The 25152-nt window shown below is 50.6% G+C and overlaps 1 protein-coding gene across 2 annotated transcripts in view; it reads right to left on the reverse strand.

The window, feature by feature from the left end:
• The window catches only part of KCNA6 (potassium voltage-gated channel subfamily A member 6), a 39026-nt gene extending 18042 nt beyond the window's left edge, over window positions 1-20984 (reverse strand). The window contains exons 1-4 of one of the 2 annotated variants that reach the window (XM_046655606.1): window positions 16239-20984; window positions 11907-11955; window positions 10775-10879; window positions 6230-6745 (exon numbers count right to left, since the gene is read on the reverse strand). In XM_046655606.1, coding sequence (XP_046511562.1) covers window positions 19392-20984 — 1593 coding nt within the window. In that variant the 3' untranslated portion in view covers window positions 6230-6745; window positions 10775-10879; window positions 11907-11955; window positions 16239-19391. Of the gene's footprint in view, window positions 1-6229; window positions 6746-10774; window positions 10880-11906; window positions 11956-16238 lie in introns of those variants that run through there. The other variant, XM_046655615.1, reaches the window with a different exon arrangement.
• Window positions 20985-25152: the final 4168 nt, after the last annotated feature.

A 25152-nucleotide genomic window follows, 5' to 3' on the forward strand; every position in this document is an offset into this window, starting at 1 on the left:
AACCAGCTTCAGAATCAGAGCACAGCAAAGGGGGCCAAGAAGACTTCTTTCTTTATTGAGCAAGGACTGTGTGCTAAGCATGTCTTATCCTCAATAGAAAACCCTCATGACATTCCTGTGAGATGAGGATAACAATCCCCGCATATAGGTGGGGAGCACAGGCCCCGAGAGAGGGAAACGTGCTGAGGAGTCCCAGCAGCCAGCCTGGATGGGCTGGGGCTGCAGCCTGTGATCTCTCCACGCAGCCCGTGTGGTACCTGGCTACTGCAATTTCTTCCGAGTCTGAGCTGAAGGCAAGCTTTCACAGGAGCTCATTTGAAGAGGCATCGCATCTTAGCCGAGACACTGAGTGAGTTAATACCCTGGACCCAGCCCCAGCTCTGTCATAAAGCAGCCATGCAGCCTTGAGCCAATGAAGTGGTCTCTCAGGACCGACCTCAGTGGTTTTTCATTTATAAGCGGAGAGAGTGAAGCTGGATGATGGGCCAGACCTCTTCCAGGTCCCGTGGCTGGAAGGCTTTCCCTCTCCTCCATAGAGACTGGCCCAGACTGAACCAGAACCTCCTGTCCCAGTGAACAGTTTCTAGGAAGGAGGCTCTGGCTGGCTCAGGCTCTGCCCTCCTCCGATCCACGGCATCAGGAACAAGTCGGATGGCACCAGCTTGGCAACTGGAGGCACAGCCTGGTGGGTGATGGCGCAGTTAAGGGGGCAGCTGGGAAGGACCCTTGGACCCTCTGACCACCACTCTATCTGATGACATCCAGCCAGAGAACAGAGAACTGAAGACTCACCAAGCTGGCCATCTGGGCCCTGGGCCCTGGCACCCTGCTTCCTTTGCTTGCGGAGAGGAGAGCTCTTTAAACCCAGCCCCCCCCCCCCCAAACACCCTCTCACTGGGCTGAAAAGCCACACAGGATTGTTGTATAACAGGAGTAGGGCAGAGTGGGGCCGACCTTGCTAGCCGAGAAGGCGCCTTTCCTGAGAGTCAGTCCTGGCGGATCAAAAGTCATGGAGGACATTGATTGACCCTCCACAACAAGCCACCAAATCAGTGAACAACACACGATGAGCAGGTCCTGGGAGGGAGAAAGAATGATACTGCCGCAGGAATCTGCTAGGTGCTGGCTTCGTCTCGGCCACAAGGCTAGTGACCATGTCTGGTAAGGGGAATTCGGGGAATCAGCATTTGTCCTCTTCCCTCCACGGGCAGCTCTGCAGCCTGCACTGCCCAGGAGGCAAACCCCGCCTCCCCCCGCGCCTCCTCCCCACATCGCTGGGCAGAGCTGCGGGATCCTGACATAGAGAGCTGCAGTCCCCGGGAGCCTCTCCAGGACACGGCCTGTGCAAGGGAAAAGGTCTGAATGGGGAGGGAGTCAGAGCCAAAGCTTGGCTGCTAGGGGAGGATGGTGGAGGGTGCACACGGGCACCTGGTTGTGTTCTTCTGTCCCTGCTCCACCTCGTTAAGCTCAAATCCATGCCAGATGTCCAGAGTGGGGCCTGACCACTGCAAGGGCTCCAGCTCTCAGGGCAGCCTCACAGGAGGACTCAGGTGGGCTTTAAGGCTCTTGGGGTGCTGGGGGGGGGGGCAGGGAAGGGACGGAGGCTTTGGTGGTGAGTGTGAGAATTCAGGACGGGAGGTAACAGCTGGGGGGACGGGATGCAGCGCTGGGGCAGCTGCTGTGGGATGGGGCTCTCCTTGCTCCTGCCATGCACTGTGTTTTCTGGGGAGTCAGCAGTGAAGGCGAGATCTGGGGCTGAGGGTCAGAAGGCTGTGGGTGACGTGCGCTGTCCAGGCCCCGGGCCTCTGTCCCTCAGTGCGTTACTTAACTGGGAAAGGGGATGGAGCCTGGGAGAAAACCTTGACTGCACATTTCACAAGGAGGCTCCCTGAGGAGGGAGAGTGACTGCAGGGGAAGAGATGAGGTGAGAATGAAGAGAAGGAGCATCTCAAGCGTCTACACTAGGCTAAGACAGGTCCATCCTGGAGGACTTCCAGGGGAGGGGAAGGGAGAGGAGGCTGCCCTTCCCCAAAGGGCCTGGCAGGACTGGCCTGGGCTGGGCAGAGAATGGCTGCTGCCACTGACGGATGGAAAAGCTGTGCAACCTTGGGGAACTCGGTCAGCCTCTCTGGGCCAAGGGCGCTCATCATAATGCCTGCTCTACTCACCTTAGTGGATTGTTATGATGTTCAGTTGTGAAAGAGATTTGTAAAATGTGAAGCACACTTCAACGAAAAGGTATAAAATTATTACCACCAGGATTTCTTAGAATCTGGCTGCACACTAAAATCTCTTGAGAAGCTTTTTAAAAAATGCTGCACCTGGCCTCAACCCTAGATCAAGTCTTCCAATGGAGCGGGGAGACGGGAGGGGCTGAGACGGCGGAGGAGGCAGGAAGTGGTACTTTTTCAAAAGTGTCTCAGGTGATTCTGATGCCCTGGAGGTGGAGACCCAGGACCTAAGACTCCCCAAACTTGCTGAAGATAATCACCTGTAGCGCTTGTCTTAAAAAAAGCAGATTCGGGGGAGGCGTCCTCCTCGGAGAATGCTCGCAGACAGGTGCTTCGGGGACGGGCTGTGCTAGACAGCCACAGCCAATCCCATTCCCACTCCACTGGGGTGACAGTCCAATCATAAAATGACAAACCTCCCAGCCAAAGAGCCTGAGAACCTTAAGATAAAAAGGAAACCATGATGCGTTATCTAAACTAACAGCACAGGTGACCAGGGTGTTATTGATTCGTCAGTGGATTGCCCAGGCCGTCTTGTTTCACACTCTCTCTGCTGACTGTTCCACTTGTAAGATTATCTAAACACACACACGCATACACATACTCACACAGAGACCCAAGCTCATCACGCAAATAGAGGGATGAAGAGATTAAAGGAGCCGGTGAACTCCATCAGGCAACTGCGTTGCTTGGGAACATGGACGGCCAGGGCAGAATTGAACGATGCAGACAATGTTGGGACCGAAAGGCACCCTCGGGATTGCTGGATTTCGTTCTTCATCTCGCAGGGAGAGTGTCCACACAGCAGGGAAGAGCAAGGGCTCCGGAGCCAGATGGCCTGGGCTGAAATCCCACCCACCTCCTCCCGGCTGTGCCACCATGGGCAAGCCCCTCGTGTGGAACGGAAATACTGACAGGGCTGCTAGGAAGAGTAAACGCGTTAGCACATGCAAAGCTCTTAGAAACGTGCCTGGCACACAGTACGCTAGAAAAGTGGTTGCTGTTGCTTGGGTCATTTTATTTTAGATGAGGAAGCTGACGTCTAGAAAATTATTCATTCATACTTCTTGATTCTTATAGGAATCCAACTAAGAAAATAGTCATAAACGTGAACAGATATCTGTACTGAAAACGTTCACCGCAGTATCATTTAGAAGAACGAAAAGCTAGAACAACCTATATGCCCAACGATAGGGGATAGATCACCAAAATAATAGTGCATTATATGGTGGTTATGTAATAACTGCATGAGACAAACAGAGATACAGGATGACGTTTTTAACATGAAATACAGGGTGATCTCTGCAGAGATACAGAGACAAGCAGAGACAGAGTGGTCTGGAAGGAAAACACGACAAAATGCCAACAATTCATGAATGTCTCTAGTTATGGGATGATAGGGGCTTTTATTTTCTTCCTTAAACTTTTCCGAACTATACTAATTTTCCACAATGAGCAGAGATTACTTTTAAAGTCAGAAAATATAATGCTTCTTTTAAGCAATTTGCTCAAGGTCAAAGAGCACATTGGGGGCCCACACAGTGGTCCTGCCACTTCCCCAGACTGCACTAGCAGGGGGCAGGGAAGCGACGTGGAGCAGGAGGCAAAGGAACAAACAGCAAAAAGCACTGAGGCCTGGTGGAGCCTGCAGGCTGGGCCTGGCTCAGTGAGGACCCTGGTCTGTCTGGACGTGCAGCTCCAGCTCCCAGGGCTGAGCTGGAAGGACAGAGCTACACGCTTTCTAGCCAGCCAAGAGCTTCTGTCCAGAGCCACTGTGTGGCACCATGGGGCCACTCCAGCACACAGTCCACAACCTGCCCTTGGGGTCACTGCCCTCTCCCAGAAATGGAAAGAGCCAGCCTCGGCTTTCTCCACGGATATCAAAGACTTGTACCAACTTTGCTTTCCTTTGTTCCTTTTACAGGCTCCGTCTGCAAGTGGGGAACCTGAGACCCAGAGAATCCTGCCTAGCACCCGCTCCAGGCTGCATTCCCCTGCTTCTCCTTAATATAGAAGCGCTTTCCATGCCCAACATTTTTCCAATCATAATGCCAAGGTGCTTAACACAGCCAAGACCCAGGGATGTTTATTTTGCAACTTTGAAATAAAAAAGAACTAGAATCACTTAATAACCAAGATAGAGCTCATCTAAGAAAAATAGGAAGGAATGGAAGGAGGGAGGGGGGGAGGAGAAAAGCAGAGGGAAGCGATTTATCACACTTGGAATTATATAAAAATGATTACGTCTCTCTTAAAACTTTGCTATAACATGCTCATTATATTTTTGTGTTAAGCGCTAATCTTTGCCTGTAAACTAAGAAGGTGGAGTAGATGATGTTTAAAATTCAATGATTCTATATAAAGTTGAAGTTTTAGTAAATCCAACTCTCTTTTTAAAAGATTGTTCCGGTGCAAAAGCCAAGTAATAAAGTTTGCCAAGTTATCAAGGGACCAGCTGTACATTTAACGAACAAGCCTGAGCATCCGTAGAATTGCTAAGAAAAACCTCAGAAATTGTCTGATCCAGACACCTCACTCTACAGATGAAGACACTGGCCCCGAGAATAACGCTAACAGCTAACATCTGCTGGGTGCTGGGCAGGTGACTTGCTCAGGGTCACACAGCAGGTCAACGATAGAGCCAGAATCGGATGCGATTCCCACCTGCCCCTCAGTCAACTTGTTCTGACTCTTGGTGGGTCTAGAGATGAAAGAAACAACCGGATATCAGACACTCCCCGCAGCCCGCGCCGTCCGGAAAAGAAGCAGGTACAAAGGCACGAGAGGTCAGGGGCCACCCACAGCCTTCGCCTTTTCCATCTGAGCCCAGAAGGGAAACCATGGCAGAATTCAGTCCTGGGACAGCTGTGGAGGAGCGGGCAAGAGCATCCAGCCTCTCCTGGGATGAGCAGAGAAGAGTCAAAGGCACAAGCCTTCACGGCACAAAGCACAGCCAGCAGAAGAGCTCCCGGAGGGACCAGCGCCTGAAGTTCCTCGGGAGAGAGAAAGGGTGCGTTGCACTTGGAAACAGGGTTTAGAAAAATGGGAAAGCAGACTGAACCCTGGTTACTTAGAGACCACTGCTAGTATTTCTTGGTGTCTTGCTCAGATTGTGAATTTTATAAGTATGATAATTAGTAAAGGTATACTTGAATGTTTTCATTAAAAGGTCCAGTTCAGGGGCTGGCCAGTGGCACAGTGGTTAAGTTCGTGCACTCTGCTTCGGTGGCCCCTGGTTCACAGGTTCAGATCCCGGGTGTGGACCTCACACAGCTCACTGAGCCACACTTAAACAGAGAAAGACTGGCACAGATATTAGCTCAGCGACAATCTTCCTCAAGCAAAAAGAGGAAGAATTGGCAATGGATGTTAGCTCAGGGCCAATCTTCCTCACCAAAAAAAAAAGGTCCAATTGAGTTAGAAAAGTACTTGTGAATAGAAACTCACATGATAATCATTGATTTGGTTAACAACACCCATAGGAATTGCACTGTTACACCACAGACAACACCCTAAGTCAGTCATCTCTCTGGAGAACCATATCCGAAGTGTGGACGTTTGCTGGCAAAGTAGAATCTCGTCTAAATCTAACAAATTAGACCAGCTCCTGCAGTGATTTTTCTCAAAGACTTCTATTTCAGAAGGCTGTGAAGGTCAATGGAGAGAGGACATCTTCTTTCACGTTATTCAGGACCTTAAACTACTGATTCTAGATGTCTCCACACCACTCAAGAGGAGTGCAGAGAACTTAAGAGGGTTGATAAGAAGCCACAAAACGGTCCACCTGAGGAACCTTTAAGGGCTGAGGTTCCACGGACTCAAACCCATTACAGGCAGCTCAGCTCTCTTTGAGTCTCTCAAGTGTACTCCTCGGATTACAGTGTCTGTGAGATGGGAATGGAAGTTACCCCCCAAAAGGGGGTGGAGACTCTGTGGTAAAAATAACTTGAACAACACGGAGTTAAAGAAGTGAATAGGTTTATTTGCTGCAGGACTTCTCAGAGCCTTTAATCTTGTGTGCATATGCTGTGCATCTCCAAGAGGCAGTGTTTCTGAAATGTGGGCCCTGGGGATTTTTTTCCATGAGAATGTCGTGTGAGACCAGTGCTCTGCAGACCACCTTTGCGGCAGTCCGGCATGAGGAGTTATTTCAGGGAATATGGTCAGTGGAGTATCCATTTCAGTAAAGGACAAAACAGAGGGAGGGAAGTCTAAAGCGCAGCAGGAGCGTGGGACTGAGACAGCAGGAAAACATCCGGACAGCAAAGGTCGGGAGGCTCAAACGCAACTAGCTTGAAGGAGTCGAGGTTACGGGTGCTCTTTCTCTGGGGATGTTCCAGGACAGGTCTGGGGTCACCGGGACCTTGTTCTAACTCGGGGTAGAGTAATGGATTCCGTGACTTTTGGAAGTCTCCTCCTGCTCCATAATTCCACGTCATTTTGTCTCATTCTCTACTTACACATCATTAAGTGATGTCAGGTTCAGCTGACTTCCTTGCAAATTAAATACATTCCTGAAACGTACGGAAAGAAACACAGCATCTGTAAATCGAGTCATATTTTCCACTGGCTTGTGTTATAATTCCAAAGAACGCCAACCCCAAACATCACGAAAGGCACGTTCACGAGCCTGCTCAGCACTCGAGGAAGGCTCCTCCCGGATCCTTGCGCATCTCCTCCCAGCTCGTTCTCCCACCCAAGGCCAGCCCTGAAACCAGGCAAGTGAACATGGGCCATGTGACCTGTCCGCACTGGTTACTCTCAGTTAACTCCTAAGTGTGCTGGACGTTCTCGCTGCTCCCGGGAATTGTGAATGGATAAGCTGCCGCATTGCCTGTGTTCTTTTTAAAGGAGTTTATCAGGATCTCTGGTATTCTCATCTGCTGGCTTTTTAGGCTAGAAGCTAAAGTCTCACAGCGTTTATGAAGCCCCTTTACATGAGTCACCTCCGTTGTGGCCACGTCTCTGATGACTGAAGGGCTGAAGCACGGTCAGTGTCCAGTCAGGATATCTAAATCGACTAAGTGAGAGAAACTATTACATGCATGTTTCCCTGAAGACGATTTATGAGAGCTTTGAGTGGGTTCACTGGTCCCTAATGGCTGGGCAGTTTTCAGAGGCTTGCCTGTGCCTTGGTGCCCCACTGAAGCGGGCAACGAAGAAAGAGACATGGAAATAATAACCCACTTTTATTGCATGCTTACTACAAGCCAGGCCCTGTGATGCACCGGGTTGGCATTATCTCATTTAATCACCAGCCACCATGAGGGACACTATAACCACCTGATGGTACAGAGGAGAAAACCAAGGCTCAGGGACGCTGCAAGATTCCTGAGGCCACACAGTTACACGGCAGGGGCGGCAGCACCGGGCACTGACTCCCCGGTTGGCTGACATCACCGCTTCCTACACGGTTAACAGAGAGACCAGGGGCTCAGAATTGTGTCTTCAGTTCTCCCATCCTGCCTCAGCTGACGCGGCTACAGGTGTGGCATGTGCAATGCTGCATACGTGCAAATTCAGTATCTAGAGAAGCAAAATGCAGTAAGAAAAAGAGAGCATGGTGATAGAGTTTCCCGGAGTAGCCACTTTTGAACATATATTTTGAAAAATATCCCCTAATTCCTCAATGAATAAAAAGCGTCTTGCTTTCTCAAATCTGGTCAGCAATCCCCCCCATTTCTTTTCTTTTCTTTTTTTTTTTTTTTTTTTGTGAGGAAGATTGGCCCTGAGCTAACATCTGTTGGCAATCCTTCTCTCTTTTTGCTGGAGAAAGATTGGCCCTGAGCTAACATCTGTGCCAATCCTCCTCCATTTTTTGTACGTGGGATGCCACCACAGCACATCCCACAGCATGGCTTGATAAACAGTGTGTAGGTCCACACCCAGGATCTGAACCCACAAACCCTGGGCTGCCAAAGCAGAGCATGCGAACTTAACCACTAGGCCACTGGGCCAGCCCCCACTGCCCATTTCTAATACCGTAGCATTCTTTTTCCTTCCCTTGGAGGAAGGAATTATGATTATGTAAAGTATGCTATCAATTAGTTTACATTCATTTTTCTGTAGACTACATACTCTCTTTTAAGGTTAGCTATGTATGAGTTTTAAACATGAAAGAGCCCCTTCTATTAAAAAGCACCTCTGATAGGAAAATGATTCTATTATTTTTATATGCACATGCATGTATACACACACACTCATGTCAAACACGACAGCAACTTTTCAGCAGTGCATCTACTGGGAAAAGGGAGGCAGACGGCCATTAAGATGTAAGGCCCATGGTGGATTTTCTTTACGCCCAACCTGACTGAATTTTTTCTGCACTCCTGGAAAGGGCAATCTGGGGGGAGGGGGGGTTTTAGAATCCTTTTAAATTTGGGTTTTCAGAAGCGAAATCTGTCCCCAGTGAGGGATGAGCAGTGTGAAATCTCCTCCTCTCCTGGAATCCTAAGGATTCTGTGCTGACTCTAGCCCACACTGTTGTGGAGACTCTCCTCGTGAATTCTGGCCCTGGAGTATTTTAATACAATTACAGATAAAGCAAGAAGAGGAGAGCCTTTCTTATCTCTCTCCCAAGGCAATAATGTTTGGCATGGTTCCATCTCTTCAGTCATTTAACTTTGGGCCAGTAAATTTCACAGACAGGCGAGTCCACTGAGAGCTGAAAGGGACTGGGAAGAATCCAGAAAGGCGGCAAGAAAGGACCTGGAGATGACCACGGGGCTCGTGATATTGCACAGACGACAAGACAGATGCAGAGCCCGTGCCTGGGGGCCATCCTGACCCAGCAAAGCCCCACGACCCCACGTATGAATCCCGCTCTTCACTCCCTCTCAGTCCCAGCCAGCAGGAACGGCGTGATGTCTCATTATCTGACGTCACAGAAGCAGGAGGTTGTCCTCAAATCCGGAACTATCCAAACACTGAAGTTTGCCTTTTTTTCATTTTAATCATTTTAGATGGAAACCCTTAATTGCATCACACATTCCCCTGCCTGCTTAATTGGACAGAGAACATAACTTAGCAAGTCCCTGATTGCTGCAAGGTCCCTTCTCTCCTTGCAGCCGCACAATTTGGTCTCTCGTCTGGAGTTGTGACTGTCTCCTCCGCAGGCTGCCAGCCTGGGCTTCTGCTCTCCCTCTCAGTTTCTAACAACCACACCTACTCCCATCCCCACCTTACAGTCCACCATGACTCATCACAAATTCGATCATCCAGGAAGGCTTTCGAGAGCAGCCACATGCACCAGTGTCCCCAGAGCCACCAGATGAAGTAGGCTTGGTGGAGTTTTCCTACGTGTTCACCTTCAGTGTTCGGTTTTCTAGCCTTTGGTAGAAATGCACACATAGGGAAATGTGTCCCACCTGCAACAACGACAGTGCCGTGGGCACAAGGAAAACAACAGGAGGCCCCAGCCTCCGTGGGCACCGGGCAAAAAAGGCCCGGCTCCCCTTCTGAAGGGAGCAGCTGGGCTCCGCTCTGCTGACTGATGTAGAAAGCAGAAATGCAGGCTCGATGAGACCAGGCCTCTTGTTTTCCAAAAGAAACCAAAAGTCCAGGTCTGCATGTGAAATCTTTTTATACTTCTTGTATTTTTATTTTTTTCCAGTTTTATTGAGATACGATTGTCATATCTGGTATTTCTTAACGCAGTGTCATATTTGACCCATGAGTCACCGAATGAGGACCTGTCATCAGGAGCATCCTGCAGTTTTAGGTTAGGGGCTCTGTGACTGCTCTCTGGAATTCTGCGGGCGTGTAAAACCAGGTACCAGAGGGCTGCAGATGCACAAAATACATAAATAAATATAACAAAAACCAAACACACTTCCAGCAGAGTCAAGAGCAACTACCAGAAGTGGAGTCTGGCTGGGTGTGAGTGAGGACCTGGGCTCCCAGTGTGCACACACGTGTGCTCTCCCCGGGCAAGTGTGCCCCCGCCCTTGAAGCACCGAGAGCAATCCTGCAGGGGCACAGGCTCTTCTCCCAGTGTGCCAGGCCCTTCTCTCCTTCCAGCCGTGCCACACTGCCTCGGAGCAGCTGGGGAGCGCCCGTGTGATTTACGCCTCAGCTACCATGGCTTCTGGAAACTTTGTTCTTCCTGACTCTAGTCCTGTGATTTATAGAAGAGATCTGTAACAAACAGCAATTTCTCTTGCTCTACCAGGGCAACGAAGTGCAGGGAAGAATCTAGAAGCTGGTTTCTATTTCCCAGGGCATCGGAGTCGGAGCTCACGCATAAGATGATAACCTTCTCCATTCCTTCCTTCCTCCATAAAATACATGTCTCAAGGAACCTCCTGCTTTCGGGATTTCCAATCTATGACAATCTCCTGCTGTCCAGCCACTAAGTTTAACAGAAAAAGTAAAGCCTGAAAAGGTTAAAGAACCTCTTCCTCAGCGACATTAGAACCCCAGGTCTTGGCTGCCGGAGCCGGTACATGAGCCTGTCTGTGCCCGGTGCGAAAATGTCTTTGGCACTCACTGGAGTAACAATGATTAGTGATTAGTCCCTCCCGAAGAATCCAGGTGCTGGTTACCTGATTAGGATGCCTCTGGCTGGGCCTGCTGCCTCCATCCCCTGGAAGGTCAGGGGGAGAGAGATGAACCGTAAAAGCACTTAAACCCATTCCCTACGGGCCGCTCTGCTGAGGAGTTTGGTTGAGTAGGAAACGAATACAGTTGGTTTAAAAAACTGTTTAAATAATCCTTAGGTTTCCATTTTCCATGGAAAACAATACTGGTGTTGGAGTCTAGACTCAGCTCTGCCCCTGCTGGCCTGTGTGACGGGGGAGGGGGGGGTTGGGGGGTGGTTAGCTACTCCACCTCTGCATCAGTCTCCTCCTTCAGCAGGGGAGGCATTTAAGGCCCCTTCCAGTGCTCACGTTCTGTCTGCCGGTGACCTTAAAACTCCCCTTCGCAGTGCTCTGGTGCTCGTGGGAAGAGCAGAATGAGAATCCTCACTCTGCTTTGGTTGGAAACCAATTATTGAAAAACATATCACCGGTATCTCCATCCTATGCTTACAAGATATATTCAGATTACATTTCCATATATTAAATCACATCTCAAGTGTAATTATTTAAGGAGATTCTGCTGAGAATCCTTTAGGCAAAGGGGCTTCTGGTAAAACAGCAGCTACTCTGAGTCTATTTTTTATGTTGTATTCATTTAAATGTTTTTTTCAGAGAAGAAAACTGAAGTCTGCAGGGACCCTGCCTCTGTTTGAGAGTGTAGGTGGTCCACCGCCCCCCCCCCCCCCAACTGGCTGTTCACTGTCACTGAGGCCCCCAGCTGGCTACCTGCAAAGAGTTTATTTCCTGCTAAACACTAACTTGCAGCCTCGGCTGAGCCTCAGGACACCCACATGAGGCCAGTGGACTCAGCTTCCTTATTCCGCAGATGAGAAAGCTGAAGCTTGGAGAGGTTAAATGAGGTGCAGCTGGTACACAGCCATTCGGGCCCAAGCTCTCTAACTCCTAAGGTGAGCGACAGCTCTGCGTTCAGACGGGGAGGGCAGTGCCATCGCGAGGGCGAGGATCGGGCGAGGTCTCTGGGAAGCCACAGCAGCTATGCGAATGAGCTGAGGGTGCACAGAGCATCCAGGCCTGAGTGGGGACCCAGTGAGAGCTGGAGTAGCTGCTCCCTAGTCACATGGAAGCAAAAGGATACCAACAGTAGTGGGAGCCGGCTTCTTCCGACTCCAGGTCTCCGTCTTCACCTGAAAGGAGGAAAGGGAAGCTGGGACACACCCAAGGAGTGTTACAGGGTACGCCCACCTGGAAAGTGAGGGGTGGGTGCGGCGGACCTGAAGGCGCCAGGGAAAGAAGTGGATGCTGAAGACGAGGACCAGGGGAGGTGAGATTTTGAAGCCGCTGTAACAGTGTGCAAAAAGTCTGAGCCGGGGTCCAGCTTATGGGTTCTGTCCCCAGGGCTAACTGTGAGACCCTGCATTTGTCCCAAGGAGAAAGATACAAGGGAGTGTGTGAGGAAGGCTCTAGTGGATGCCAAGCCCGAGACCCTTAGAATGTGAGGGGAGGAGAATAGTGATGGAGTAAGGAAGAGCTGTGTAGAAAGATATATACACAGAGCTGAGTGCATTCAGAGCCCCAGAGAGAAAAAAGTGCAGGGCGCGTGCTGGTTTTCCATCAAAGAGAGAAACTGGCATGTAAATAAAAGCCTATATACACATTTAGGAGCCATAAATTCCTTCTCTCTCCTTGCTTAGTACCAATCAGACCCTCACTGTGTTCTGTTCTGTTCCATCTCCCCTGAGGACGACAGGACACACATTAGCTGTGTGTCCTTGAACATATCACATCCCCTCTGAGCCTCAACTGTCTTATCTGCCAAAGAGGAAAGCAATGCCGAGCCCGCCTGCCTTATCTGGGTGCTGTAGGATAATACTGATGATGACAGCTGATCTTTGTATAGTGCTCACATTTAATACATAGTGTTACACGCTCCATCCACATCATACATGTATTAACTCATTTAATCCTCAAAAAAGCTCTATGAGATTGGTACTATTATTACTCTCTCACTTGACAGGGAAGGAAACTGAGGCAAAGGGTGGTTTCAGAACTTGTTCAATGTCACCCAACAGGTAAGTGGCAGAGGTGGGATTTGAATCCAGAAAATCTGACACCAGAGTCCATGCTCCTGACCTCTTTATTTTATGACATGATGTCTGAAAGCACCGAATGCGTTTTGAATGCATTTTAAATGAATGGTGCCATTCTCATTCCTGTTGGGACTACGCCCACTGGGAGGACGAAAGCACAGAAGGATTCACCCAGCAAGGACGGCGCCTCCAGCCTTGGGTCTACGGTCCCCACTGGCCAGGTGCAGGGCTTCGTGGAGGAGAGGGAGGCAATGGCACGTCCTCCCGGACCTTCCCAGCCGCAGGGCTGTCTTCCTATGCTCCTTTGCAAAAGCACAGTGTCTCTGCTGCCAAGAGCGGGTTTGTCTGTCTCCTGGAGACAGCGGTTGTCAAGCCCTGAGAGAATAGCAAGCATGTCAAAAATAGCAGCGCCAGCAGACTGCGTGGCTGCAATTTCCTTTTGAAATGTCGGCTTTGCTCTCGCCAAAGAGCCGGGGTCTGTCTGTGCTCCCTGCAGCCTGCTGCGAAGGTTGCTTAAGGTTCCAAGATGTTTGCTAGGGGCAGGCAAAGAGTATCTGCTGGGCCCATGACAGACGAAGGAAAAATCCTCTTCACAGTAACAGTGATGAGGTCAGAGTTGTGTTTAAAAAAAATTGTCATAAATTCAACCAGGGCTAAGCCCCAAAAAGGTTAAGTGATAGCCAAGGTGAGACCAGTATTAACGACATTTACTGTAGTGTCAGCCCCTTTTCTTTTTTGTTCTGGGAAGGAGGGAGTCACTCTCATGCTTGGATAACCCTTCAGAAGGGGTCACCAATAGGTTTCCACTCCCTTTTTAGGGTACCAAGGGGATGGGGACCAAGAAGGGACAAAGAGGCAGGGTCAACTCCTTTCTCCAGGAGTTCAGAGCAAAGGGACATGAAAGACACGGCAATCTCCAACCCCACAGGGACCTCAAGCCAGAACAGGAAAGTAGTTCACAGGAGACACAGTAACGTGAGAACTAAGGGACCATCTGTCATCATTCCCAGTGGCCTGCATCTAGGAAGCTCCCTCTCCATCTAAAGCCCCAAGCTCCAGGCCTTATTCCGCCATGGGCTATCTGCACAACCCAAGGCAGCCGGTAGAAAGTGGGATGGAGAGAGGAAATCCTACAGTTTAAAGAACGGATTTCTTTTCCTTCCCTAAGTGACCTTAACGAGCTGGAATTAGACCCCACTTTGCTTCCCAGGGCAATAATGCACAGTCAAAACCACTCAGAGCCGGGACGCCAGTTCCAGCCAGCTTGTCCCAGGAGGGTAATATTCTCTAGGAATCTTTCGTGGCATTTGCGGAGAGACGCCGGGGACAGAAATACTGCCAAAGGCAAGGGCTCAGCCAGTGCAGAGCAGGAACAACGAGTAGCAGGACCAGAAGATGTCATGTGAGGAAATGCACCAGAGGGAAAGAAGGAAGGGATCAGTGAGAGAAAGGTGAGCAAGAGCAGGAAGAGAATACAGTCTCCTTTGGAGCGACGGTGATGTGATGTCACCTCCTCTGTTGACCAAAGCGCCGAAGACCGCTGGGCACCATCAGCGGCCGTAGAGGGTTAATGACCACTGCAGGGAGCGGGTGGGGGGAAGCTCAGGAGAACAAAACAGGGACTCCTGGGCAATTTCTGACGGAATTGTGAGTTTAGAGGTGTGGAGATTAGAGGGTGGTTTTGGTTTGTTTGTGGGGTTTTTGTTTTTGTTTCTCGGGCAAGTTCACTGCCCTAGTCCTATGTAATGAATAACGTCTAACACACTCGTCCGAGTTCAGCACGCGCCAGTCACGCTCTGTGCTTACCAAAAACGGCGTGACCTATCTTTAGAGCAACAAGAAACAAGCATGTACATCCCACAATGGTCTGATTGTCAAAATTAAAACAAAAAAGAAAAACAGCTCTTGGCACTGTACATGAGTAGCAAGGAGGAGCTAAATGGAAGCTCAAAAGTGTCCCCATGTGGCAGAAGAAGAACACTGTCATTCCATCCTGATGTTCAGGCAAGCCATCTTTAGAGATGCTAAACTTTTAGATTTATAAAACCAAACCATTCTCCTGGCCAAGATGTGAAACTCCCTGGTTATTAGCCTCGTGTCACCTTTCTTTCACAATTCAATGACTTTTTTTGGTTAATTTATAGAATTGTACAATTATCACCACAATCCCATTCTAGAAAACCTCCACACCCTCCAAAAGCCCCTAGTGCCTGTTCTAATAGCACAATCTTCTCCCCCCCCCCCCCCCAGCCCCCACTCCCCTTCCACCTCCCCCCACCCGGGCTCCCTGGGCCATCCCGATGTCCTAATGCAGGGGGACCCACCCTATGCTCTGCGACCTCCAGCAAGGAGAGTGCAGAGCTCTTCTTATGGACCAGATGGTGAATCTTACTTGTCAAGCAGTGTCCCCTGCACCTTGTACCACTGGGATTGATGTCCTTTGCTTTTGTCCTGCCATCAGGGCACAACAGCTGGATGCTACGAGAACCTTCCAGTGAATTAAGGGCCACCAGAAGGCCACTTCTGAGTTAAGGCATTTTCCAGACTAATTCCACTCTTATGCCTTCCTCCTAAGTCCTCTTTTCTGTGTTTATCCTACTATTTCTACTGATCCTTTGTCTTGAACCTCTCTGCAAGCTTCCTGAGGTTGGGGGACCCCGAGGTGGACACATTCCAGTGCTGTACAGCAGAGTATTGATCTGATTATGGGGTCCTCTCTCTCTCTCCCTCCTATCCTTGCAGGTTCAGGAGATTTCCAGAAGACATTTTTCTAAACACACAGCAATCTCATCTTGCCTCATGAGTTCAGGACATCCCCCGAGGTGAGCATGGTAGGAAAGGATGCTCTGCTGAGCTGGCAGGGGGGCAAAGGGAGATCTCTAGCCAGGGAATAGCCTTCCTAGCAAACTCCCCAGATCCCAGCCATCCTAGAGCTCAGAGTGTGATCGCAATGGAAACGCTGCAGGTGCTCCCAGCTGCTAGAAGGAGGAGAGAGGGCGAAGGATAGAAAGAGACACGTAGAAGGAAGAAGAAGTTAAAACAACAGAAGGGCAAAAAACAGGAATGTGAGAAGAAGAAAAAATGCAGAGAAAGTGAGAATGAATAGAAAGAACGAGGAAAATGCAGAGAAAAGGAGCCGATTAGAAAGGGTGGGAGGAGGCAGCAGTGAGCGCACAGACCTGGAGAAGGAGGAGACAAAAGTAGATGGAGTCAAAAAACTTCACAGGAAGAGAGCGAGGTGGCTGCTGCGGAGAGAAATCAAAACCTTGCTTTCCCGGGGCGCACGCTCGCCCACCCTCTCTCCACCCCTCCCCACCCCGAGTGCTAATTTGGCTCCAAGGACTGAGCTTGGAGAGAAATTCCCCAACAGCAGGACCTACCTCAGATGCAAAGATGGCCAGCTGTCCCTCTCTCTCTTTGGGGACGATCAGGCAGGAGGACTATCCCCCATCTCAGCCAAGCTGACAGATCCAGGAAGACCTTTGGGAGCTCCTGCCGGCTGGAGTCAGGTGCAGCGATGGCCTGCGGCCCGCCTGCGCTGGCAGCTGTGAAATCACCGCTTCAGCTGTCACGGCACAGAGGCTGAACATGCTTTTGGTGCTCAGGACACAAAATCCACATGAAGAGGCTCAGAGTCGGAGGAGGATCACTTGGAAAAATCCTTGCCAGAAACTAGGTCAGGTCACAGCCTCTCAGTTTTTCTTCAACATCTTAAGAAGAGCCACCTATGAGATTCCTAGGAACAGAGCTGGACTCTCTGGAGAAAGGAGCATCATTTGTCTCCGTCTCTCTTAGAGCTGGGTGGAGACTGTCTCTGAAGAGTTGAGAACAACATGACACTATGGACTGAAACTATTATGATTCTCGGCGAGGCCCAGCCGGCTGCTTCTCCAGGAGCGTGTCCCCTCCAAGGCTCCCCTTGTCATTTTGAAAAGGGTAATATTGACATTGGTTTAACTGGCAGTTGCTTAGCATTCAAGTTTCTGAAGAATCAGGGGTGAGATGAGGCAGCTTCAATGAGTGGGTGGGGAAACCAGGAAGAAAAGTGCAGGGAGGAAGTTTTGGGGACCTGCTACCCTGTCATTTTCCAAAGGTCACACATCCCTGTCCTGTCACTACCAGTCCCTAAACCAATATGCGGGAGGTGTTCCCATTTCAGAAGCTGGGGCTATGTAGTCTCCTGTTCTCCCTTGCTGCCCAAATCAGAAGAAAGAGAGAACAGTCTGGAAGGTTGCTACGGCAACCAGAGTCCCTGGAGAGCTCCGCTTTCCACAAACCCTTTCCTCTCAGGCGTGCTCTGACTTGAAAAGGCAATGTTTGATTCGGGATGCTGAGGAGGATGAGCGCACACACATACGCAGAGATACATGTTCCAACAGTTACCTCAGCGGGGAGCATCCCCTTGCCTCTGGAGCGGGCCCATCCTTTCCCCAAATAGCCAGAAGTAATCGAAGAGATTTGGAAAACCAGCACTTTATGGCCTCAGAGCAGGTTGGGAATTATGAACTCTTCTATCTCCTACTGTGTTTCAGGTTGGGCACGGAGAAGCCAAGCTCCTAATCAAGGTGGCCTCTGGCCCTGGAAGGACCCACTAAACCGGTCTAAAGTGTATCCTCCTTGCTGAAGGGTAAGAAGAAAGAGTGAGGCCCAGTTCAAGAGGCTAAGGAGGGATTTAAGGAGCTAATGGCCTATTCTTGGACTTTGGAGCCAGAGAAGGAACTCTGGGAGAGGCCTTGCCTATGGGAGAAGGGGAAAAAGGATAATGAACTCAAAGTCAAGTCCGTTACTAAAATTCACACATTTGCATAGTATCATTCCCAGCTTCCCAGGTGAATTTGACATTCCCCATGAAGTAGGGAGGGGAAGACAATAATGTTCCCATTTAATGGGCGAGAAAACTGAGGCACAAGGAGGAACCGTGGCACCAAAGTTACCCTGTAAAACTGTGGCAAAATCCAGATTTAGATCCGGCACTCACAGGAGCCACAGAGTCTCTCAAGAAAACTCTCAAAAGGCCATCCCTCATAAGTTGCTCGAGAAAATAATTTTTTAAAAAGAATTCTCATCAAAGAGTCTTGAAGCATAGATATAAAATGAAAAACATGTTAACAGTCCTTTCGGTTTCTGAACTGCACCCGGAAGAGCTCAGAACAGTACAGCACGGTTTATCAAGGCAACAAACTAACGACAACGGTACTAGGAGAGAAATGAGGGGAAGCGGGCAGGTGGATGGAAGGCAGCGGCTTCACAAGGGAAGAGGATGGCTTCGTCCCGCTGGTACCACCACATTATCTTACCAGAGAGAGCAGGTTGGCTGCAGCTCCAAGGGACAGAGCAGGCCAATGTTTGTTTGACTCAGCACAAACACCTCTCATAGCGAGGCTGGGAGCACAGGAGTAATGCTTCTTCCCCACTCTAACCACCTACCTCATTGACCATAAAGTGGGCAGAGACCCACACTGCATCCAGTGTGTGCTCTTGCTTGTCTGCGGGCTTCAGCTGGAGTTTGCTTTGGAAAGCCTTCAACTGCAGGCCTAAGTCAAACTCCCAGGAAGCAGCGTGGAGGGCTGGAGAGGGTGAGGGGAGCGAGGGAGAGAGATTTGCCTTCTGCAACAAAATTCCTCTGCCCCTTCGAGATGACAATGTCTAAGTGGTACCTCTCTTCACAAATGCAGCCAAGCCAACTGTTTGACTCTATTCAGCCATTTCTATGGGCTCTGTGGTTCCCCTTTTCCAGTTCCTCTGCACAAGAAGGCACCTGCACAAAGAGAGTATTTGGTTCTGAGGAGGAACCTTCCTGGAAGCTAGAGATCAGGGGATCATAGTGGGGAGGACTAAACACAGACCAAAAAGTGATGTCTACTGTGCCAGAACACACCTGGAAAAACCCACTGGCCCCTCTGGTCCAGGGCTGACTCTAATGTCCGCCAAATGGCCAAGTTTAATAGTAGTTTCTCTAATTCCATCCAAGATTAGAGATGAATAATGTGTTTTGAGGCTGCACAGCTAAAGGCTCTACAAAGGGTCCTCTGCCAAATGACCAGCAGGTGTTACAGGGCACTGGAGGAAAATGGCAGGACGAGTATTATTTCTGTCCTCTGGCTTCTGCTAGTTACCACACGGCTGGAAGGTAAGACAGGTGCATGCCCCAAAGCTAAGGAGGGAAACAGAACCCAGGTAAACTTGGTTTCTATCCTGTTGACATCTCTGTTCCTAGAGATACTACAAGTCCCAGACATGAAAAATCAGAGTCTTGAGGGAAGGTCAGATGGAACTCTCATCCATGTAATAGAAGATGGGCATGGATGGGCGGCACCGTTAGAATTTCAAAAATGTCACTTAGATGGATAAACCTTGAATGCTGCAGGGAACAAGCAACAAGGTTGACAGTCCAGGCTGCCATCCACTGGGTGTTGGAGAGGGAGTAGGAAGTCAGCTGGAGCTAGGGTGAGAGTAGTGGAGAATGAGAAGGAAGCCTAAGAGATCGTTTGCTCAGTGCCATCCTTCTCGTGCAGGCCCTGCCTATGCATTGGTCAAACCTCAGTGAGCATCCTTTTCTCTGCATATACCCGATGTGGAGTGGGAAGGTAGCTGGGTCTCCGTTCCCGGGGGCCCTCAGAGAATTCAGGCTTGCCAAGTCCATTGTCAGCTGCCTTCAGGTCTGGTGTGGGCTGCCCACAAGTGACATGGGTATACTGGCCCTGCTCCTCCTGCTCCGTCTCCCGGTGGTAGAAGTAGTTGAAGTTGGAGACGATGACGGGCACAGGCAGGGCGATGGTGAGGACCCCAGCGATGGCACACAGCGAGCCCACAATCTTGCCCCCCACTGTCATGGGGTACATGTCCCCATAACCCACCGTGGTCATTGTTACTACTGCCCACCAGAAGGCATCCGGGATGCTGGGAAAGAGCGAATCATCATCATCAGCCTCTGCGAAGTAGACGGCACTGGAGAAGAGGATGACGCCGATGAAGAGGAAGAAGATGAGCAGGCCCAGCTCCCGCATGGAAGCCTGCAAGGTCTTGCCCAGGATCTGCAGCCCCTTGGAGTGGCGGGAGAGCTTGAAGATGCGGAACACCCGAACCAGGCGGATCACTCTGAGGATGGCCAGGGACATGGCCTGCTGCCCATTCTGGCCACCCCCTCCACTGGCTGACTGCTGTTCCTGCTGCTGCACCAGCTCAGTGCCCAGCGTGATGAAGTAGGGGAAGATGGCCACCAAGTCAATGATGTTCATGATGTTGCGGAAGAAGGCTGGCTTGCTGGGGCAGGCAGAGAAGCGCACCAGGAGCTCAAAAGTGAACCAAACGATGCACAGGGTCTCCACGAGAAAGAAGGGGTCAGTAAAAAAGGAGCCCCCAAAAGTACTTAGTGAGGATGAGCCCCCTGGCACCATTCCCCCAGGGGTGATGCCAGGATGAAAGGCGTAGGAATCGTCTTCTTCCTCCTCTTCCTCCTGACTCCCCCTGGAGACCGGGGAGACTCTGCTCACACCACCACCATTGCTTCCACCTCGACCATCTGCACGGAACTGGGGCAGGGTCTCCAGGCAAAAGATAACGATGGAGATGAGAATGACCAACACGGAGACGATGGCGATGCCCCTGGCGGGCCCCGAGCTCTCTGGGTACTCGAAGAGAAGCCAGACCTGACGCTGGAAGGGCTGGGAGGGCAGCGGCTTCTCGTCCTCACCACCCTCGGGCAGGCAGCCCTCGTCCTCCCGGAAGGCCGCCAGGGCCTCATCTCCCAGTTGGTAGAAGCGGATCTCCTCCAGGAAGATGTCCAGGGGCACGTTGACCGGCCTCCGCAGGCGGCCCCCCGACTGGTAGTAGTAGAGGATAGCGTCGAAGCTGGGCCGGTTGCGGTCGAAGAAATACTCGTTCCTCAGGGGGTCGAAGAAGCGGACGCGGCGGCCCGGGTCTCCCAGCAGCGTGTCGGGAAAGAGCGACAGGGTGCGCAGTTGGGTCTCAAAGCGCAGCCCGGAGATATTGATCACCAGCCGCTCGCTACTACACAAGCCCCCGCCCCCGCCGGCCTCCGGGAAGTCTCCCGCATCCTGTTGCTCCCCCTCCGGCCCGCGGACCTCCCCCGGCGCCGCCAGCGTCAGAGATTTCTCCGATCTCATGCCCCCTCCGCGGTGCGCTCCCCGCCACCGGGACGGCGCCCACCACACAACCACTGGAGTCCGCACCGCTTCTCAGCTGCCGGCTGCGCCCTCTTTTTAGGGTGGGGCTCACGCTCCTCTGAACTCGCGGTCTGACCTGGAGACTGGGTCCGTGAGCCCTGAAGCCCTGGTACCTGCAACTCTAGGTCTGGGGAGGTGACCCGGACGCGGAGGATTTAGCTCCGCGCCTCCACTTATCCGCGTCTGGGTGCTAGAGATCACTGGGATACCTGGAACCGCAAACTGGCGCGTGTGAACTGGATCCCCGAAAAGACGTGTGGCTTCGCCCCTCGCCGTGCCTGAGCCTGGGCTCCGGGACGCAGGGGTCCGCCCTCCAGACGGGTTAGATCTTCCCGGCTCCCACTGCGCTCCTCCAACAGCTCAAGACCCCCGGCTGCCGCTGGTGCCAAAGCGCCAGATGCGCCTCCCTCTGGCTCGGCAAAGACTCCTGGCGGGGCTCGGCCTCCGCCCTACGTCCACCGCGGGCTCGGTCTGGCCAAGGTCGCCGTTCCCGCCGCCACCGCCGCCACCGCCTCCCAGGGAGTCGCGCCGCAGGCCTCGGAGAGGGCCCTGGGGCTGCCCGGGCGCCGGGGCGCGGGCACCCACCTCCCCACCGCTGGAGCCTGGGCTGCAGCCGCCGCAGCTGCAGCGGCTGGGCTCTCGGCGCTGCCCTTCCTTCCCAACACACACTCTCCAAGTGACGTGGCAGGCCCCGCCTGCTGCCCCCTCCCACCCACTCCCTCATCACACCCCTCGCCCAGCCGGGGGCTGCAGCGAGCCAGGGCGCTGTGGAAATAGACACACGCTTGCCTCCCCAGGAATCTTTCCCGCGCTCTTCTGGCACGCTTCTCCCTTTCGCACGTTCACTCACGGCCCCCCTAAACAAGCACCAGTACCCTAATACCACACCCCCTCCACGCTAGCAATCAGCTTTTCTCTTTTCGGTTTAGGGAGTTGACCTGCGCAGTGCATTTCATCAATAAGAAAACACAGCCCGCCCCACCGCACAACACGGAGCGCTGTGCCTCCACCCATCCAGAAATTTAGTGAGAAAATCAAATCATATTTGGTTCCATATTTTGACCCACTGCCAGCTTCTCCAATCTCTACTTAAAGAAAAAAAATACAGAAGCAGCGTTTTTGAGATGTCTTGAGAGCTTCCAGTTTAAATCGTACTCCAACGTAAGTCCCCGGAGAATCCCCTACCTCCCTTTGCAAACCTGGGAGGGCGGGGCTGCAACTCTCCTAGGATTGCAAAGTGACGGTAGAGAAAGGGTGGGAAGTCTCTCCTAGCCCTTCCCATCAGAAGTTTTCCAGGGGAGTGCTAGGAACAGACGCAGCAGCCCCAGTGAAGAAAGAACCAGAAGATCGTGGCATCTCAGAGGTATCATAGTCCAGGAAAGTACACCCCCAAACCTATTTGCTCCCAAACTCCCTGGCAACAAATCTACAATGTTTATTGCACAGCCAAGAAAAGGGAGGAGGGAGCTAGCGGAAAAGGTATGTAAGAGTGTTGACAAAAGTAACAGCTGCATTTAGTGAGCATCAGGTGTGTCCCACCTGTGCTATCTCATTCAGTCCTCACAAACCTGGGAATGAGATGGCCTCTGCAACTAGGTGACCTTACAATGAAGACCCGCCCCGCAGTATTTGGGTGGAGACCACACTTTGTTGTTAGGGCCTCTCCAGGAGGGAGAAGGGAAGACTGGTTTTCCATCCATTTCTGCCAGAGACCATGTCATCTTTTGTCTCTAGATCAGACAGGCTGGGGTCTGGTGAGGGAGATTGGTCTCATCTTTTCAGACTGCCACTTCCAGGTAGAATTGGCATTTGCTTCTTTGTGCCTCAGTTTCCCCCTTTTTGGGTGGCTATAGCCAAAATTAATTGGCTGACAACTACAAGGTGTTTTTGTGTAGCTTCTTGTGCATGCTAGATCATTAGTAAGAGTTCATTGATGATAGTGATGGGAATGATACATAAAACTACTCTCAAACCACAAGACACATGTTAGAGTTCTTTGTATTGCACAGTGTTTTAAAACCACACTGGTTGGCTCCCAGAGGGATGAGGCAAGTAGGGAGCTAAGGCTCCTGGACCTGTAGAGAAGAGGTCAGGTGGTGAGTGGGTTGGAGAGGCTCGCATCTCACTGCATCTTCATTCTCTAGACTTGCCCCTCACCAGGCCTGCCAGGCAATGGTTTCTGCTTCCTTTCCATGCTTGTACTGTTAGTTTCCACTCCCTCCTCTCGCCTTGCATGTTTCAGTGAAAGGCGAGAGAGTAAGTGTACCAAGTCACCCAGTTGATAGTTTTCCTATTTACAGGCTATGTAATTAAGTGATTTAGACTTCATGCTAGCAAATTGCTCCATTCAAAAAAATTTTTAAAGGAAAGCAACAACAAATACAATATAGATGACACTCTTTACCCTTGTTCAATTATCTGCAATTATTTTCTGGGCTGTAAATTGATTTACTGGTGATTTTTTTTTGTCTTTGTTTTCAGAATTTATAATGAATTATTCATTTGCATGTTTGTTTTCATCGTTGCCATTTTTATCCATGAGGTTGTCAACGAGGTCAGTAACTCCTCAAAACAAGCCTTGGAGAAGGATGGGAAGGAAGCTATATTCTGCTGGAAAGGTGCAGTCTCATATGGTGGGGGGAACCACCATTTGAGTACCCCTGGGTTCAGCCTGCCAAGCTACTGGCAGAGCTGATGTTCCATGGCTACCCTCACATCAGACGTAAGGCTGTGACCCAAGAGAGCTTTCATTGTGCATGGGGAGGTTCCCCTGGGGGAAAAAGCCGTTAGCAAATTCATGAATCAGAGTTCTGTTTTTAGTTCTTTTGTGAAAGAGACATTTCTTAACTTTAGAAAAGCCCTACGCCTGGATCATTCTTCTCAAGTATATATTAAGGGTGACTGAATCACACCTTTAGAAGTGCCAGCTCCCAGGTGAAGGACGACAAGAGGAACAATGCCATCCATAGACTGGAACCCTGCTTCCAGTGACAGGTGAACACTTCCCCAACACTTGCTGAGCACCAATTTCATGCCAGCATAGATTTTTCTTGTTGCATCTAAATTCAGATATTTGCAGTGATGATAGGGGTCATTCATTTATTTAACAAACATTTATTGAGAAACAATTATTTATTTGGTGCCGATCATGGTGCCAGGTGCTGAGGATTTAAAAGTGACCTAGACAAAGTATCTGCTCCTAGGAGCTCACATTTTCATGCAATAAATGCATTACATTCTAGGGGCCGGCCCCGTGGCCGAGTGGTTAAGTTCGCGCACTCCTCTTCAGCTGCCCAGGGTTTCGCCAGTTTGGAGCGTGGGCGCGGACATGGCACCACTCATCAGGCCATGCTGAGGCAGTGCCCCATATGCCACAACTAGAAGGACCCACAACTAAAAATACACAACTATGTACCGGGAGGCTTTGGGGAGAAAAAGGAAAAATAAAATCTTAAAAAAAAATACATTACATTCTGGATAGAAAATTTTAACGGTAAACAATAAAGAAGATATTTACATATTGTAGTAAATGCTTCGCAAAAAATAAGTAGGATGCTATGTCAGAAATGAACCCTGAGATTCGACTTTGAAGAGGCTGGTTGAGAAAGTTCCCTATAAAGAAGTATTATGTCAACTGAGAATTCAAAGATGAGAATGACCAGTCATGCTAAAAACAAGAGAAGAGAATTCTGGGCAGACAGGGGCAAAAGCCCTGAGCTAGACAGGTCCTAAGTGTTCAAGGAGGAAAAGAAGGCTATGAGCTGGGAGGAGAATGGGCAATCGGGAGAGATGTACAAGATGAGGTTGAAGAAGGAAAAGGGGTAAGATCTTGCAAGGTGAGGTGTTCAGGTTTTATCTTCAGGGCGATGGATGTGAAGCCAATGATGGTTCTCCAGAAAAGGAGGGACTTGCTGATTTCCATAGAGGCTGTGAGGAAAATGAATTACAAAGGGGCAAAAGAAAAAGTAGAAAGACAAGGAAATTGCAGTAGTCTGGGGAAAGGATGATGGTGACTTGGACTAGAGGAAAAGTGGAGTGACTAGAGAGAGTGGGGAGGAGGCAGGGGATTGGGGGGGTGACTAGAGAGAGTGGGGGGAGGTAGGGGATT

The sequence above is a fragment of the Equus quagga genome, chromosome 1 (genome assembly GCF_021613505.1).
Source record: "Equus quagga isolate Etosha38 chromosome 1, UCLA_HA_Equagga_1.0, whole genome shotgun sequence".
Lineage (NCBI taxonomy): Eukaryota > Metazoa > Chordata > Mammalia > Perissodactyla > Equidae > Equus > Equus quagga.